General features: G+C 32.8%; 2 protein-coding genes across 2 annotated transcripts in view; one reads left to right on the forward strand and one right to left on the reverse strand.

The window, feature by feature from the left end:
• The window catches only part of LOC108904977 (extended synaptotagmin-2), a 30348-nt gene extending 29270 nt beyond the window's left edge, over positions 1-1078 (reverse strand). Inside the window, exon 1 of the mRNA XM_018707717.2 lies at positions 742-1078. Coding sequence (XP_018563233.1) covers positions 742-837 — 96 coding nt within the window. The 5' untranslated portion in view covers positions 838-1078. The remainder of the gene's footprint in view (positions 1-741) is intronic.
• The window catches only part of LOC108904978 (EF-hand domain-containing family member C2-like), a 24044-nt gene continuing 5576 nt past the window's right edge, over positions 1-18468 (forward strand). The window contains exons 1-8 of the mRNA XM_018707719.1: positions 1-409; positions 1322-1397; positions 5920-6096; positions 6151-6301; positions 6539-6840; positions 10091-10689; positions 16238-16380; positions 16430-16626. Of these exons, the coding sequence (XP_018563235.1) occupies positions 1341-1397; positions 5920-6096; positions 6151-6301; positions 6539-6840; positions 10091-10689; positions 16238-16380; positions 16430-16626 (1626 nt within the window). The 5' untranslated portion in view covers positions 1-409; positions 1322-1340. The remainder of the gene's footprint in view (positions 410-1321; positions 1398-5919; positions 6097-6150; positions 6302-6538; positions 6841-10090; positions 10690-16237; positions 16381-16429; positions 16627-18468) is intronic.

An 18468-nucleotide genomic window follows, 5' to 3' on the forward strand; every position in this document is an offset into this window, starting at 1 on the left:
TCTAGATTTGTGCTCTACCTACAATTCTTATTTTTGCTGATATAAGAAGTGTTAAAATTTAGTTACGTGAATTTTCCAGAAATATTATATTTTTATATAAAAACAAACAAATGAGCATCGCAAATATGTCAAAACTACCCTTTTTTCAATGGAATAGCGTGTATAAATTAGATAAAAAAACTCTTTTCGACAGATCTTCTCGATATTACAGATAGATCCATCAAATATCACTGTATTTATAATGTGTTAAAAATATATCGGGCTTTCCATTATAAAAAAAAACAAAAGTTTGTTTATTACACTAAATTGTAAAAAGTAATTTTATTCCCTCATATCTTCCGTTTTTTTATTGTAAACATTAACATACCTTTTGATAAACCCTCGGATAAACCTATCAAAAAATACATTGGTAAGTCTTCTTCAAGTAAATGTTTATTTTATTAAGTAAGTATATAGGCATAGAAAAATATTCTTACTTGATTTTAATAGGTAATTGTTTTAAAGGTATAGACAGATTTACAGTTTTGGTGGATGCATCAGTGTAAAACAACTTTCATGAAAGAATTCCTAGAATGCAATATATTGATATTCATTGTTTATCCTTTTAATATTTTATAACGTAGCTATCTGATATTTAATTATTCATGAATCCGGTAATTTCACTTTCTTGGAATTATTTTTAGGATGATCTAATCTTCTAGATGAATTTAAATTAAAAATTTCCTAAAAACATATTTTTACCTTTTTAACAACATTGAGAATGATGCTGATAATACTAGGATCTCCAGAAGATTTCTTCACCAAATTGGTGTCTTCGGTAGCTTTACTGACACTCATTTTAATAACTTATTTGTTAAGTCTAAAAATACAGCTGCTTAAAAGTATTCGCAAAATATTTACATTTGCAGTACCCACATATGTAACGGTATTATCTCTCGAATGTCTTTTTATGACTGCACTTCTATAGTAATCCCGTACGAATTTAATTTATAAGGCAAATTTGTATTAATCACAATAAAAACAAACAGAATGATGTCATGACTATAATAATAACCTCAAACCGGCAAACTCGCTACGCTAACTGAATGCACTAGGAGTGAAGTAATCTTACTTTCCTAGTATCCACTCTTCTATTTCTTTCCAATCGCGTATCTGAATTCGGCCTGCGCGGATGTAATCATAGTTGCCTATCTAACTGTCCCGTCATGTTTCATAATTAATTTTTGAAACTATAGAAACAATCCGCATTGACAAAACTTTTCTTTCAGATCTGAAATAGCGGTTTCATGTTTTGATCTTTAATTTTTTTATAATTTTTTAGAGAATTATAAACATTCAAGATGAGTCTGCGATGTCCAGATTTGCCCTTTTTACCGGGCTACACATTCAATCCCAATGTAAGTTTTTATTTATTTAGCTTTTAAAAAGATTTAGTTAGATATGTACTAATATTTCGCAAACCCCTAATTTAAAAAGTATAATTAAGTAATTAAATATCCTATGTATATTCTCTGTATAGTCAGCATTTTTTATTTTATGAAAAAAGTAAATCAAATTTTATTTAGCTGGATAGAAATATATGACAATCGATATATCCTGGGGAAAATACCAAAAATAAATAAATTCTGTAAATATAGGAATAAAAGAATTTAGTTACATCCACAACGCCTTGTGACGTTTTGCTAATTTCTTTCAAATATTTTGATGACCCTGGAAAAAATTTTTAGTTGTAAGCGTTTTTCCAACTCGGCGTTTTTTTATACTTTTAACTGTTTTCGAAATAATAACAGCTGAAAATCACTTTCCTGAAATTCAGGGCTTTGAAAAAATCGCAGAATGGAAAAAAGTTTTACAGCTAAAAGTTCTTTCCAAACAAATACATGAAACAATTTGTAAAATAGCAGATTTTAGGTGTTGCTGACTGTTTCAAAAACCTATATCGAAAACTAATTTTATAGAAATAAGCGAAGAGTATTGGTTTTAAACAAGTATCTTCTGACCATCAAAAATAGTTATTTATTGTATAAGTGTTTTAAGTAGCATTTTATCCACGCAAATATGTTTAAACGCTCGAACTACGTTCTCGCGTTTAATATTCTTAAGTGGATAAAAGGCAATTAAAACACAGATGCAATAGAACGTTTTATCCATAATCACATCACAATCATATTTGTGGAGTCAGAATTATTGTAATTTAAAAAAAAATATTCGCACGACTTGATATTTCTTACTAGTACTCAATGAAACGTGGTAGGTTTTGTTGTACCTACAAGTTGGTATAGTACGTTGTTTATTATTAAATTATTATTTGATAAACAGTTCTATCTGAATTTGGTAAAAATGCAAGAAAGTAGGTAATTGTGTTCCTGTGGCTGTTTTTGAAGAAGCTCAAGAAGCAATTTTCCATTTATTGCAAGCGAAATCCAGGTAACATTACGAAAAAGTGTTCGCCGAATTTAATGAATGGAAGGAAAAACGGAGAGTAATGACAATAAATGAAGAAGTCATGCTATCGTATTCTTTAAATTTGAAGAAAAAATATGCAATTTCCTCTATGTGGTCGAGGTATTCGATGTTGAAGGCTACTATAAAGGTATACAAAAATGTAGATATCGAAAAATATAACAAGTTTACTGCTTATTTGAAGAGTGAATCGAGATGTTACAAAGCAAAAAACCTGCAGTATTGGAAAGAGCAAATATTGAAGAATTTTTTACTGGGGCTTCCGATAAAGAATATTTAATGATTAAGGTAATATCTTTTTACCTTTTACATATTGTTAGGTATATAGTAAACTCTGAATTATTTTAGGTTGCACTAATAATGGGAGTTTCTGGTGGCTGTCGATGCTGCGAATTGACAAAATTTGAAAATTAGTGACGTACAAGACGTTGGCATTTACCTACTTGTTTCAATATCTGACACCAAGACGGGTATTTCAAGAAAATTTACAATTATAGAAGATTTTGCGTAAATGCTGTTGAAATATGCAGGAAATATACAGGGTAGCCCATCGAAAACGTACCGCAAGGCATTACAGGGTAGTAATGAACTTTTCGGCAAAATCCAAAAACATGTAAAGTTTGCTTCTGAGGGGGACAACTTTTGGCACAAAAAGCATAGCAAAATCTTCAACCCCCTAAGTGGGGGTGCCATCCCCCAATTTTTTTTAATGGGAATGGGGGTCAAGTGGGGGGGTCATTAGAAACGGCTTTTAATTCTCTATACATCGATTCTTACTTTTTGAAAATCGATCCATTATTTTAGAAAATATGCAGCTTTGAAAATACGAACAATATTTTTGACGAGAAATGCGAAAATCGATTTAATTTTAATTTTTTTAATTTTTTTTCTGATTTGCAAATTCTTTAGCCTGATTTTGGTGAGCAAAAAATTGTCCGCTTTTTGTTTCGTATTTAGATAGGCCACAAGAAGTTGCTAGATAACTGTCTTGTGACTTGTAGTTGAAGAGTACCAATACTGCCGAGTCTTTTAAATTGATTAATTATGGTGTACTTAATTCCAGAAAGAGTAAAAATTATTGAGCTTTTTTTCAAAAACAATGAATGCGAAAATCGGGTCGCCGAACTGTTCAACCAACGGCATCCTGAGAAACATGCGTCTGGAAAAATTTTTCGCGAATTGGTGGCCAAATTTCGCGAAACTGGCTCCGTTCATAACAAAAAGAGGCAGGTTGACAATCCGGTACTAAATGAACCTACGGAAATAGCGGTATTGGGGCAAGTGGCAATGGATAGTACGCTGAGTACATTGCAATTGGCTACTACGACAGGAGTGAGTCGTACAAGTGTCCAACGAATATTAAAAAAATACAAATTCCATCCTTATAAGATTCGGCTAGTGCAAGAGCTAAATGAAGACGATTTTGATCGTCGTTTGCAATTTTGCGAAATAATTACTGAACGAGCGATAAACGATAATTTCCTCTTTAATGTGTGTTTTTCGGACGAGTGTACGTTCTTCTTGAATGGTTTAGTGAATCGCCATAATTGTCGTTACTGGGCTGATACCAATCCAAGGATTTTCCATGAAACACACTCCCAACACCCCCTGAAGTTGAATGTATGGGCAGGTATTTTTGGAAATTCCATTGTAGGTCATTTTTTCCTTCCTGGAAATTTGACAGGCGATATGTACTTGGATTTACTACAAAATGTCATCGACCCAGCTCTAACGAATATCATAGAGGACGTCCCTGCTTACAATGAACACGAACTGATTTTCCAGCAAGACGGAGCTCCTCCACATTACTCGCTCAATGTGCGCAATTACCTAAATGAGTCGTTTCCAGGACGCTGGATAGGACGAAAAGGTGCAATTGAGTGACCCCCTCGGTCACCCGACTTAAATCCTTTAGATTTCTTTCTCTGGGGGGCACATTAAAAGCAAAGTTTACAGCACTTCACCTGATACCTTAGAAGATCTGCGAGGACGAATCATTAATGTATGTCGCGGAGTAGTAACACCGCAAGTGCTCCAGAATGTTCGACAACGGTTTGAAGACAACCTGTATCATTGTATGCAAGTTGGCGGACAACATTTTCAGCATTTACTTGACTAATACCGTAAGTTTTGAAGTAAAATTAAATCGATTTTCGCATTTCTCGTCAAAAATATTGCATATTTTCTAAAATAATGAATCGATTTTCAAAAAGTAAGAATCGATGTATAGAGAATTAAGAGCCCTTTCTAATGACCCCCCACTTGACCCCCATTTCCATTTGAAAAAACTTAGGGGATAGCACCCCCACTTAGGGGGTTGAAGATTTTGGTATGCTTTTTGAGCCAAAAGTTGTCCCCCTCAGAAACAAATTTGTCCTGTTTTTGGATTTTGCCGAAAAGTTCTTTACTACCCTGTAATGCCTTGCGGTACGTTTTCGATGGGCTACCCTGTATTTCTCTACACCCAATACGCCTAACACAAGAGAGATCCTTTTTAAGATACATCAATCAAAAATGTTCTTCTCAGCCTGTTGGAATCAACACATTGGCGAAGGTATCCTAGATGCTTCATTCCTGAATATCACAAATCTACTGGCCATTGTATGAGATGCACTTCAACAACTTTATTGATCAATAAAGGTGCTGACCTCACAACCATCAAACGGCATGGTGGATGGAAGAGCTCGTCTGTAGCAGACAGTTATGTTGAGGAGTCTATAAGGAAAATCCAAGGAAAATATAGTTGTTCCTTACAAGAAAAGACAACTTGTGCAAATTCTTCACAAACTTCGGCAGATGTTATGCGTTCCGAAAATGATGGCAACAATGCTACAAAGGTTGTTATTAACGGAAAGGAAGTTAAATGTGATAAAACAAAGAACAAAATGTCCATTACTATAAATGTAAATGTTAATGTTAAGTAGGTAAATAAATTAAATTTGATTTATTATAAGTTTATTATTTTTTCATTATTCTACTATTGAAATAAAATTACTTTATTCCACTAATGGATAAAATATCCCTTTAGACGGTTCATATGTGTGGACAAAAGTCCGATTATAAGGTGACTGTGGACAAATAATGTTTTGTTTGGTAGCACGTGTCAAAATTTTGAAAAAGTGGATTTTTGGATTAAAATGTGTTCACCTCCATTGATTTATTTTAATAAAATTTTACGCTGAAAATGCACAGGACGATAATAATATACTTACGATACACGCCTTCGTAATTGCAAAACACAGTATGCACTGCAAGCTTTTACGATGAACGTCGCGCCGCTAATGTCTTTCTACCTCGGATGTCGAATGCGGTTAATTCCAAGAAAGTGACGCAGGAGTCTTCTTGGAGTTATATCTCAACAAATATCGTACGGACTGCATATGGTTTTAATTCTACAAAAATGCAACTAATTTCACTTTCAGTTTTAGTAAGTAAAGTAAATTAATTTATTTTTAGATCGGGAGAACTAAATTCAATATGGATCCTAAATTTGATTTTATCGGTAAAGGCAATCGGGCCCTAAAAGAAAAGGTCAAGCCTAATATGTTCGGCCCATTAACCGACAAATATCCATCAATTTACCCGAGAGGAGAATGTATTGAATTACCGGGATGGATTGCCTTCGATAAGCAGGTAAAAATAACTAAACCACATTTTATGTTGGATTACAAACATTTTACATGGTAGATTTTATGTTTTGATGCATACTTCCAAGAAACACTACAAGAAGTTAAGGGATCTCCATTTCAAATTCGAAAAGTTAAAATTTATCTGTTCCTCGAAGATGGAACCATTCAGGTTATAGAGCCAAAAGTCGAAAATAGTGGCATTTCGCAAGGTACAGTATCATCCTCCATAAACTATATGTTATATATTTGTATCATCTATTTTGAAACAGTATGAAGAGATAGTTAGTTGGAATTCTATCTCAACAAATATCATAATATCTATGATTATTAAGAAGCCACATGGTACGCCTATGGATTAGAAATTATTGATTTTATTACCTCATGCCATTTCAAAACGGACTACATTCCGCTAGAATAAATATAGATTGCTATTATCACTGTTTTAGGTACTCTTATTTCTCGCCAGAGGATACGCTTCCCGGCCCCAATGGATGATAACTTCTACGACATTATAGACTTCAACATTGGAAGGGAAGTCGAATTATACGGACGCGTCTTCAAAATCACCAACTGCGACAGATTTACTCGCACCTTTTTAAATCGATGTGGGATTTTCGTTCCTGACCCGTCAGTAGTTCCTACCGATCCCTACATGGAAATTAGAGCCCATGAAAGAGATGCTATGCAAGCCAAGAAGCCTAGCAGGACGATTGACACTCTTGGGAAGTTTCTAAAATATGATAAAAAGGTTTGGCCATAAAATAAGAAGTATATTAATTGGTGTATACGGGTATTCCAGTAAATAACAGCAAATTTAATATATACAATTCTCCATTTTCAATACACATACCATAGCACTCTTATAGAATCATAAAGGAATGTTTTTGACTGTACTTTCAATTAGGAATACACCATTACTACAATATTATCATGATATCGAAATTCTTGATCTTCCAAAATTCTTTAAGTGTCCGAAAGTATTCAGTTAAAAGAAGCAAGTTTAGAGGTTTGCAGAAAAGCTGAAAGATATAAAATTCTAACTGGCTAATAGAGGTAGATTATCTGATGCTTCTTCAATAGACAGTGTCTAGTTAAAGAGTTTGATGAGGAAAGTTTTTTAAATTTCCACTCCGTTCCGTATCAGAGCTGGAAAAATATGTACCATCCTCACCGAAAGAATTGATTGGTTCAAATGATTTGATGGCCCATTCAATAACTGGTACTGTGATACTTTTTCCTGTGTACCAACCAGTTATTTGTACTACCTGCTGAAGTTAGTAATAGTGCATTACTACTACCATCATTATTATTAAGAAAGTGATTTTTTAGAAACTCCAGGATTCCTCATATATAATACGTGCAGGTGCTTCCGATCGTTTTATCGATCAGAGCTCCTGTGTCGGCTTTCTAGTGAAAACCTTGTGGATTCGGATTTGCTAGGTTAATCAGAAAGACTCTCGCAGAACCTTCTCCAAGATTCCCTACTCCTCATCTAATTTCTTCATTATACTCCTCATTTTATCAAATTTCTTGATCCACTAAGGCTTGCCTGACCGATTTATTCCGTAGCTATCTATATTGCATCACGATTTCTTATTGTGGTAATAGAAGCCCGAATGTACGACTGGAGAGATTGTTTATAGCTACTCCAATCTGTTCATTTTGGATCCCTATATGGTACCATGGGCAAAGAAAAACTTTCTGTCTAAAATATGCTTATGATCTAAATAAGACGGTTTAGAACACACATTCTAGTTGACATTTCCATTTTATTGCGGTTTCTCCCAATTGTTTCTGTTTGCTTCGGATGTTTTATCACCTATTTTGTCATCACTTCATTCAGAACTTGAAGACTTTAACAGCCCTCTTTTTTGTCCTGGGTTTATTGGAATAGGATTATCCACAATCTCCATATTTTTTTCAGTTCGAGTTTATAGATTATGTTTTCTTCATTCCAATCCAACGAAAAGCTATAGAATATATATAGAGTTCTGCTTGCTATGGAAAATTGCCCGGTATCCAGCCCATCAACTGTGCCACTTTACATTTTAAGTTGGGGCATTTTATTAACTTTCCTTGTCTAAATTCACCTTGTCTAGTTTAAGCAAGGCCACCTTCAGCAGGTTGTGGCTCTTCACCCTTATGGTATCTTATATGTGAAAATCAGATCACCTCTAATTCTACATTCAGACAGATTCACGTACTGGATTCACTCATAGTAGGCTGAATTCCTGAAAGCACACATCTCATCTGGTGGATCTGTGTTAAACATTTTCTAAAAGGTTGATATCCTTAACCAAGCGAGATGACAGGATTACATTCTATTACACTATTTGGGATTTAAATAACATAGAGTATAGACTAGCACGAGAATTTTAGAAAGTTTTGATATAAAGGATCTCTGATTAGCTTTTTTGTGAGTTCTAAAATCTGATTGGACTAGAAGAGATCAGAAGTTACTGTTACATCGAAATCATTCTGTTCCTTTACTGCTTTAACTGGGCCCATTAATGGTGTCCATTTTTTGTAGCACTTTAATTGAATGGAATTAACTAAGTATTGCACCAACACTCCATTTCTGCAAGATTATTTTGAATGGAGCGTCAAGATTTGCTGAGTACAATTGAGACAGAAGGGGATCAACAGCAGATCTTTGCGGTACACCAAACCGTACCTGATGAAAGGAAGAATAATCTGATCTAACACGAAAAGATCAGGATCTGAATCCAAGAGTTAAATTCCCCTCAAATTCCCAAATAAACCAAATTTAGGAGAAGTCTGTAACTGGAAAGTCTGTCGTAGAATTTGAAGAAGGCTAAATAAAGAACGTCGATAAGATCAAAGACAAGGACCCACTATTTTAAAACTGATAAATTGATTGGTAGTAGTACCTAGATCTACTTGAAATAAAACTGTGTTGTGATGTTGGCAAGAAGGTATGAGTTAAAGTGAAGTTCATAATATGAGGAACTAAAATCCGTTTAAGAACTTTGAACTTTGAGTAATTGTCTGAATTTATTTTGGATATAGTAACTGATGTAGCTACCAACAATGTGAACGGAGCGATGACGTGATTAGAGAAAATTTAAATATAAAGTAAAGCTCAGCTAAAGAACAACTACAATGTTTCAATGCAGACGCCAAAAAACCGTCAGCTAAATCTATGCAAAGGTTATTTAGATGCTGCATCATTCTTATTAAAAGTTGATTAAAGAGAATGATCCTGCTTAAGAGTTGCAAACGCTGAAGCAGGATTCTTAAAACTTCTGCACATTCTACTTAGAGCCGCATAAGTGCCTTGTATCACTAAGAACCAGTGAAGTAGAGAAATTAGACGAAATAAATTTTCTAACATATTTGAAAACAACCTTTTGGCCTTTATCAACACGATTGAATTCCTAGTTTCTATTTGATAATCCAATTTGTTTGAATTGCATTGAAGAAATTTCTGTAAGTAGCGAAATTGATTTACTTTCTTTTTACTTTATTTGAACTTCTTTCAAAGACTGTTGTAAAGCTCATTGGTATCTAACACAAGTTTTTTGAACTTTCGTAGTTTTATATCTGGTGCATATACTGGAGTTCATCACAGACAAAAATGAGTACCAAAGCCAGTTTACGTCATCGAAATTGGGGACATTTTGCCAATTTGTTGCAAAACACAAATTTTTAAATTTTAAATAATTTATTTTGTAAGTTAAAATCTATAACTTGGCCCAATAAGTTATGGTTAGCTATAGAAGGTAGATAACACAGATATGCCACCATTGTAATAAACTATATCATGAGCATTGATATCAAAACAGTACGTAATGGAATATCTTCTCTGTGCATTTAAAATTTATTGTTACTTTTTGAAATACCCTTCTATGTATACCAATAGTATTTATATCTACTACTGATATCTACTTTTCCCCTAGATCACACTAAAATTTTCCGCTACCTTTGAATAGGTATAAATCCAAGACCTAAACGAGCTTGGTCTGTTGCTCTTTCAGGTACTTAACTTCAAAGGCTACTGGGATGACCAGAATACAGAATTCGGCTACATTCACCTCCTGGAGATACGATACTACCTAGCAGACGACACCATAGAAGTCAAGGAACTCCAATCGGAATCTGGAGGTGAACCGGGCTTCACATTCCTCCGTCGAGCGAAACTTCCTAAAGTGTACAAGGAACTCCCCACACCTGGGTTCGATACCAACTACACCGTCCTCAACGTCCTGGGCTCAGCGTTAACCAGCAGGAGGTACATTGTAGACCCCCTGAACTGTGGAGTTGCCAATGTTCAATACTACACCGACCGAGATCTGAGTATCGGTGCTGTGTTGAATTGTTATGGAAGGAAGATCGTACTTACTGATTGCGATCGTTACACGAAGGCTTACTACGCGGATAAGTATGGTACTAGTAGCTTCAAACCCCTACCCATGCTAGGTACGAAGAAGGAGGAGAGGATCATCCCGGCACCGAAGGACAGGGAACTGCCTCCTTGGAACGGCTTCGGAACACACGAGGATTCAGCCCAGAATTGTATAACAGTTGAGCCCAAGCCTCCCCTGAAGGATATTAAGAAGTTTCTGACATACGATAGGTATTTCTTCAATAATTTTGGTGTCATAGTTTTCTAACTATCCAGTCCTGATCCATTTCTCTTGTAAACTAAATTGCAGTGAAGGAAAATAAAAGCATGATACATCGCTAAGCTGACTGGTTTAATCGTAGATTACTAACAGAAAAAAATTCTATTTATTGAAAAGCGTTTTTAGTGAATCTAGATGGTCTCTTTGAAGTATATAATTATTATCATTACTCATTTTTTACTTTAACAGGTTTAAATACATCTGTTTAGAAATATTTTAATAATACTGGATGGTATTAATCATCAACATTTTAAACACAAATCTTGTTTAATTACCATCACTAATTGATTTATTTAAAAAATTATTCGTATAGTACAGAAATTTCAATCCAATATTATTTCACGAGAAATAACCATCATGTTTAATAACACATAATTAAACAAATAATAACTGTATTCATTTCAGATTTCTCGCTGAAAATTATGACTATCAAATTTGAATATTCGTGATTATCCGTATTTGAAGAGCATTAAATTAAATAAATTCAACAAGAAATTACCGTAAATATGTATATTGCACGAAGAAAATTTTCTTCATTCATTTTTCTTTTTTTTTACTACTACTACTTTTACTGAAAATGGTGACCAGTTCTAATAATTGTTCTCAAATTTCTCAATATGATTTCGTTTTTATTATTAAATGAAACAAATTTTAATTAAAGGTGATGATGATAATTAATAAATTAATTAATTATTCGCAAACTGTTAGATATAAAAAAATTGTGCAAACGAGAATAAACTTGAAATGGGCTCTTACCTTTAAGACAATAAGGGCTAAAGTATCATCATTTGCAAAAACATAAAACTATTAAGTCAAAAAATTATATCTTTACTTAAATACCAATAGACAAATTTCATTTAAATTGGAGGAAACGTGTTATTTCGAAAAAATATTTTTTTTCAATTTGAACGCCATCTAGCGGTTAACCGAAGTAATTTGGTATAGAGGTGTTACCTTAAAATACCACATTTTAGGGTCTTTTACACGTACCTGCTCTGTGTCTCTTTTAGATGTTTCAATTCAATTCATAATTCACTTAATTTTAATTCAATTTTTTCTGGTCTGAACCAACTGGTGTGGAAAAGATAACAAAGTCCAAACCATCAAAGGGAATTATATTTTGCAAATGATTTTCTTCAAAATACAATAAAAATTATAATTTTTCCTACATTTTTCAAAACAAAATCAGGTTATCTGGTTGATTGAAAAACTAATAGTAATTTAATAAAAATGATTAGAAAATAATTTTCGTTCAATATTTAAAATATTGGAAAAATATCGGTTTTAGTCTTGATTCATAATTTCAAAATTTTACAAATTACAAATATAATACAAATTTTTACAAATATTTACTAAACGTATTATTACTATTTATTCAAAGTAAATAATTCGGAAAGTAACAATTTTCTTAATCTTTTAGTTACTTTGATCTTGTGTAATTTGTATTTCGAAATTGTTTTTATCAATTTTTTTAATATTATAACTTAAAAATCATATACGGGTGTAAAAATTCAGATACAGAAGCAAAAACTAGATTATTTTTTGTTTCATATAATTATTATCGTAGTTAGTCCAAGTTGCTTAATTTGTAAGTTGCAATGAGTTTAATTTAAATTTGAGGAAAATATTTTTGTCTTAACTGTGAGTGATGAACCAATTATCTTCAAATTTGGCAAGGGATACAATACCCTAACCCTCTAGCAGCGCATAAAATTTCCACTCAATATACAACTACAATGATGCATTATTAACATAACAAGATCCCTTTTGAAAATAAAAAATTGTTTAGCATTAGGCGAAATTACATACCACGTGTCCTATTTTAAGCAATACACGTGAATATCTCGTCATCCGAATCCAAAAAATGACCTACAAAAAAATTGTTCAGTTCATTGGCAGAAAGCGGCTACTGCCCTTGAATTTGATCTTAACAGTGACTTTGAAGGTCAAATGAAGGTCAATTTCATAATTTTAAACGAGGTCGTCTATTTTTTACCCTGGGAATGAATTCTGAAGAAAATTTTACATCCGGATGTTATCTCAACTTTGACCTTGTGGTCAAGGTCAAGGTCACAACTTGTTCAACTGATTCGTCACCCCTGAAAGGTAAAAAATAGAGGGTGCCAATTAAAATTATAGAGCCGACCTTCAATTGACCTCAAATGTCACGATTGAAGTCAATTTCAAGGTCAGCAACCGCTTTCCTCCAATGAAATGAACAACTTTCATTTGGGTCACTTTTAAATCGGAGGGTATACGTGGTATAATAGTTGTATTAAATTATACAAGCAATTTACCAAAAAAAATGTTTTTAAGGAAACCTAAAGTTTTGCTGTAAATTACGTAGGCACACAAAACAAAAAATGTGGTTTGTTGTCTTGACCAGTCCTTGTGCTTATGTTTTCGGAACAAGAACTTAAAGTCAGTTGGGCGCCAGCACAAACCGTTTTCGAATGACCCCAAATCTTCAAACACTGAGTTATTTGCGAATATGATTGCTTAAGGATTATAACTTAGTAGGAGAAACTTCCATATACTGAATTCCATAACACTGCCGTCATAATTTCAGATTCACTGAACACGATTCTGAAATCAGTTTGACACTAGCACTTCTATAAGCGTTTCATGAACATACTACTGTTATGCAATTTAGACTAAGAGTGTTTTTTTTTATCAGTGATTATAGCGAACCCTTTTGTATTCAAAAGATGTACGTAGTGAGTTTCCTCTCTTTCTGTTTCCACCTTTAACCTTACATCCTCTTTTCAACATCCATCATAATCACATTCCCCTTACTCTGATACCTTCTTTCTATTTCCTGTAAATCTCGAATCTAAAAGATTATTAAATTTTATACTTAACAAACAAAAAAAGAAAATTAGGCTGATATAAAATGTTTACTTTCTTCCTATCCGTAACTTTAATCAATGGCATCTGGTTCTGATAACAACACGATAACTCGAACTACGTATTGAGTTGAAATATTATATGCTAAAAGATACTATACTTTTGTAACTCATGACAAATTTAAAGTTAATTTATTTATTAATAACCATTTTAAAATTGTGTTTCACAAAAGAATCGACACAGAACAGGGGAGCCCAAAATATGATGATTTAATGCAAGTTACCTTTATATTAAGCTGCACCCCTGAGAAGTTATAGACCTTGAAAGTGGGGTTTCAAATTAAAAAAAAAATCAATATCTCAGTTATACTTGAACTTTGAAAAACCAAATTTCCTACACGGTGTGAGTGTATCAAAAGCATTAATCAGCAGTAAGTAGAGTGTAATTGAAGCATTTTGAAGGGTTGATAAGGGATGATGCACCATTAAAATCTGATAGAATTTTTAACCTGATGGCGGACTTAAAAATGATTACTTTATTTTATGGGAAATTTAATACTGAACCGTTTCTTACTCTTTTCAGTTTTCAAAAAACTTTGTCGTTTTCAACAAAAACACGAATAATGCGTATTGTTATTTAAAATCATCGAAAATTCAAAAGTTCGCTATAAATTTAAACTTCAGCAGTTATTGGGTAAATTAGACTTCAATTTTCGACGAAGAATAAATTTAGGTATGCCTGAGAGAAAACGATGATCACTTTGAACAATTTCTATAACTTATCAGTGCAAATTGTATGTTATTTACGTTGATTAAGTTGTTTGGTTTTCTGCTAAATTATTCTTATTCCATCTTTTTTTTTCTGATCGTCAAGTTTGACGTTTAAATTCATAGCCAACTTTAGAATTTTCCATGATTTTAATTAACGCTGCTACAATAAGTATTATTAGTTCTTGTTGAAAATGAAAAAGTTTTTTGAAAACCAACAAGAGTAAGAAAAGTTTTAGAATTAAATTCCCCATAAAATAAAGTAATAATTTTTTAAGTCCGCCAACGGGTTAAAAAATTATGTCACATTTTAATGGTGCATCATCCCTTATTAACCTTTTAAATGGTTCAATTGAACTCTACTTAATATTGTAGAATAACAACCCCGGGTTCCATCGAAAAAAATGTAATAAACGTAGTTGTGGCCAGAAATATGTGATCGTCATAAGGAATACCTACGTTGTATACATCCATTTTTAATTGACCGGGAGGCGCTGGCTACTAACTTTAAAGAGGGGAAGTATGGTTTAATTTTATAAAACAAAAGCATAGTAAATACACCTAACTTTATTATTTACGTACAACAGTCTTCAAATTAAACATGTGACAAATAGAAAGAACAACAAAAACATTAACAACCATTTAACATAAAATGAGGGTGCCAGGCTCACGTAGAGCTCCTGTGGGGAAAGAGCATGGCAGAGAAACCCACGATCGTTGATCTAACTACCCAAATATAAATACAAAACAACCGCTAACAAAAGACATAAATTAAGATCCTTTGTTAATGATAAATAACACCCGACTTATTTCATTTCTCACTAAATGTCATCTCACTCGAATTTGACATACACACTTCCAAGTAAAACTGAAGAGGTTTGGTGTTAGTTAACCGGCAGGGCCGGAAGGTACTGGAGTCCGATACGGGAAGCAATCCAGCTATGAGTTGAGATTTCGGAAAATCTGTTTTAGCAATTCTTTTTTTTGTATTTAATTATTCTTTTTACAGATTCATTCCTCACGGGCGAAAATGTTAGTACATTCAACAGCGTATGACATAAAGTGAACACAAGAAATGCTTTATTATTTGTTTTTCGAACAACGTAATCATGATAAAACAAGTTAAATGTGAAACAAAGGAGTTGTTATTGCAATATCTGTGCAGTCACGACAATATATACATATTTTAACATGTAATAAATAATGAGCAATCTCTAATAATAATTGTAACAATTTTACGTTAGAAAAATATACGCCCCTGAGCATAAAGCAATGGAGACTAAACATACAAAGAATTATTATCATGAAACATCTATAACCTGTGATGGTTATAGATCATAAGATTACATAGAACAATTAACAACAAAGTACTTAGACAATAATTACCTGCTAATTATAATACGGGTTAAACACTTTGATTTTTCACTATTTTGCCTCACTGCCCGCCGATCGACTTACTACCTATCTCTACACTGTTCTCCCTTCAACTATTTAGGCTTCCTTCCAGAATTCCCCACCTAAGTGTTTGTTTTTGCGCTCCTTCTACCAACTGTCAGTATTAGGTTTTTCATTGTTATACAACACCCATGTAACAGGTGACGTCGAAGTTTATACGATAAGTATGGTTTTGCACACTATCGATTAATGATCTCCCTTTCAAGGCCTATAACTTCTCTGGGATACAAGTTAATATAAAAGTTTAGTTAAATCACCATATTTTGGGTTCCCCTACATATCCCTGCTCTGTGTAGGTTCTTATGGGAAGAACCCTGTATAACGAAAAAAGATACAGCAATCAGTAAAAGTAATCCTGGTGAAGTTTGAAAAAACTTGTGGTTTGTATGAGTTACTATCCCTGTCTAATTTTATTATCGCCAATTTTTAGGATCGGTTTGGATAGCCACATTTTGCGATTCGAGGCGCGCATGAAGTCCAAGATACCGGAAAACTGTAATAGAATTTTCATAATAAGCTTTTACCTAAATGACGATACCATGTCAGTCTTTGAAGTTGGCAGAAGAAATTCAGGTAATTGATTAAAATTCACTATAAAGACAGTGTAGAATGATGTTTTAAGGTTTCCAATCTTCATCGTTCTTTGCAAGAAATCAGGTTTTGTTGCCTGGTCAAAACCTGTATACGAGCAAACCACCACTGTATTATACTCCGCAGCATATGTTCATTGGAGCCACGTTAATCATAAATAATTTCGAATTCATCCTGATTGACGCAGACGAGTATGCCTCGAGGTTTATGGAATTAAATGCTGGGCAGGTACAAACAGTAACTACCATGTAAAATTGTAATAACAACTAATATTTGATTAACAATTATCAGGGAAAGGGTATTGTCCATAATATCCATGATATGAAAAAAAGGAAAAGTAAATATGATATACAGGGCGTTGCATATTATTTTCAATTTTTCCAAAACAATAGAAATGAATATAAAGAAAAGGGATATATGCAACGAATTCTAACCACTAGAAGGAGCTTTGTGTATTCTTATACATGTGTTTTAACTCTAGCAAACATCTAAACAGAGAACTACCTAATAAATAAAGATAGATAGTGTCAAATGTAAACAATGAGACACAACGGCAGTGGCGTACTGTCAAAAAAGGCAAAATATTAAAATTTACAGAATACCAATACACATTTGAAAGGATTACTCATTTTATAAATAATTTTTACATATTGGCGATAGTTATATAATGAGACGGTAAAAATTAAAGTAAAATTGATAAACCGGTTTTACCATACTCAAATTGTTTTGACATCAGTACTGATTGATTAAATGCTTTTATCCAACACTTGTATATAATGATACTATAATTTCTTTGGTTTTAAAGGAATAATGTGGCCTATAAGTCACTAGTGAGTTATAAGTCATAAGTCCCTAGTAAGTTATGACTTATAATCTACTAATGATTTATAGAGTCATAAAAAGACAAATGTTTGGTTTATTTTTCTAGTTTTTATTAAAAAACCAATTTGAAACAGTAATAAGTCAACAAATAACCTAAAATGCTACAAACTTACAATCTACCTATCTATTAATATTAACATTAACATTTATGGTAAAGCCGTAATTTGATATTTGAAAGAGCACCATCAAAAGTAACAAACTATTTTGATACCTGATTCACTTAAAAAGTCTAAACATTTAACTGTTTGTTTCTCTTACTTTCATTTTAATAGCAGCCAATGCTTCATTTGTAAATCCAGGTGTTCCATCTATAGATCTGTACAAGCTGTGTCTGTACCACTTAGAAATTGTTTTTGTATGCGGCAAAGCCATCTTCTTGCATAATTATAAGCATCTGTTGAATAAAAGCTTAACGTTAAGGCAAACGAGCTAAACTCAGGTGAATACTTTTTTCGAGATTGTCCTTTTCTTGATCTTTGACAGACTTCACCTAACATTCCAGGTGCTGATTCCTAAAAATACATATTGTTTATAGACACAGAAAGAATAAGTATTTTTCAACTTACATGAATGATACGATACATTGAGTCATATTTCTTTTTCAAAAATTCAGAAGAGAATTAAGGCTACAAATTCTGGCTTTTTAGACGACCTTTGCTTGCTGCAGATTTGCTGAACTTTATTGTTTGCATTTTTATTATTTTCTTACAAATAATCGTATTTTTTCTTGCTCTTTTTGGACTATTCATGTTAGAAGTATGATATTCTCCAAAATATTGTGGATAAGGCCTTTTCCTAAAAATGATAAATTATGTATTCCAGATGTATTTTATATAAACTCTTACGGTAGTGTTTATATAAAATAAAATGGTAATATATAAATGGGTAACAAGGTAGGATTTTCTTGATATTTTTTAAAATGTACTGAATAAAAAAAATGTTAGATAGGTAAGCAGATAGCGTATTAGTTGTAGATTCCATACAAAGGACATATAATTTGTTAATTATATTTTTATAACTTACTTCACGTTTATAAATTTATTACGATTGGGTGAATCCATTCCTATTTCTGATGCAGTTAAAATTGATCAATGTTTTAGCGAGGTGTCACCAAATTTCAAATATATTTCAGAAAGATCTGTAGCCTCATTTGTAGTAGATAACAAGCCTGATTGAGCACTCAGTGTC

This window comes from Anoplophora glabripennis, unplaced genomic scaffold (assembly GCF_000390285.2).
Source record: "Anoplophora glabripennis isolate ALB-LARVAE unplaced genomic scaffold, Agla_2.0 scaffold48, whole genome shotgun sequence".
Lineage (NCBI taxonomy): Eukaryota > Metazoa > Arthropoda > Insecta > Coleoptera > Cerambycidae > Anoplophora > Anoplophora glabripennis.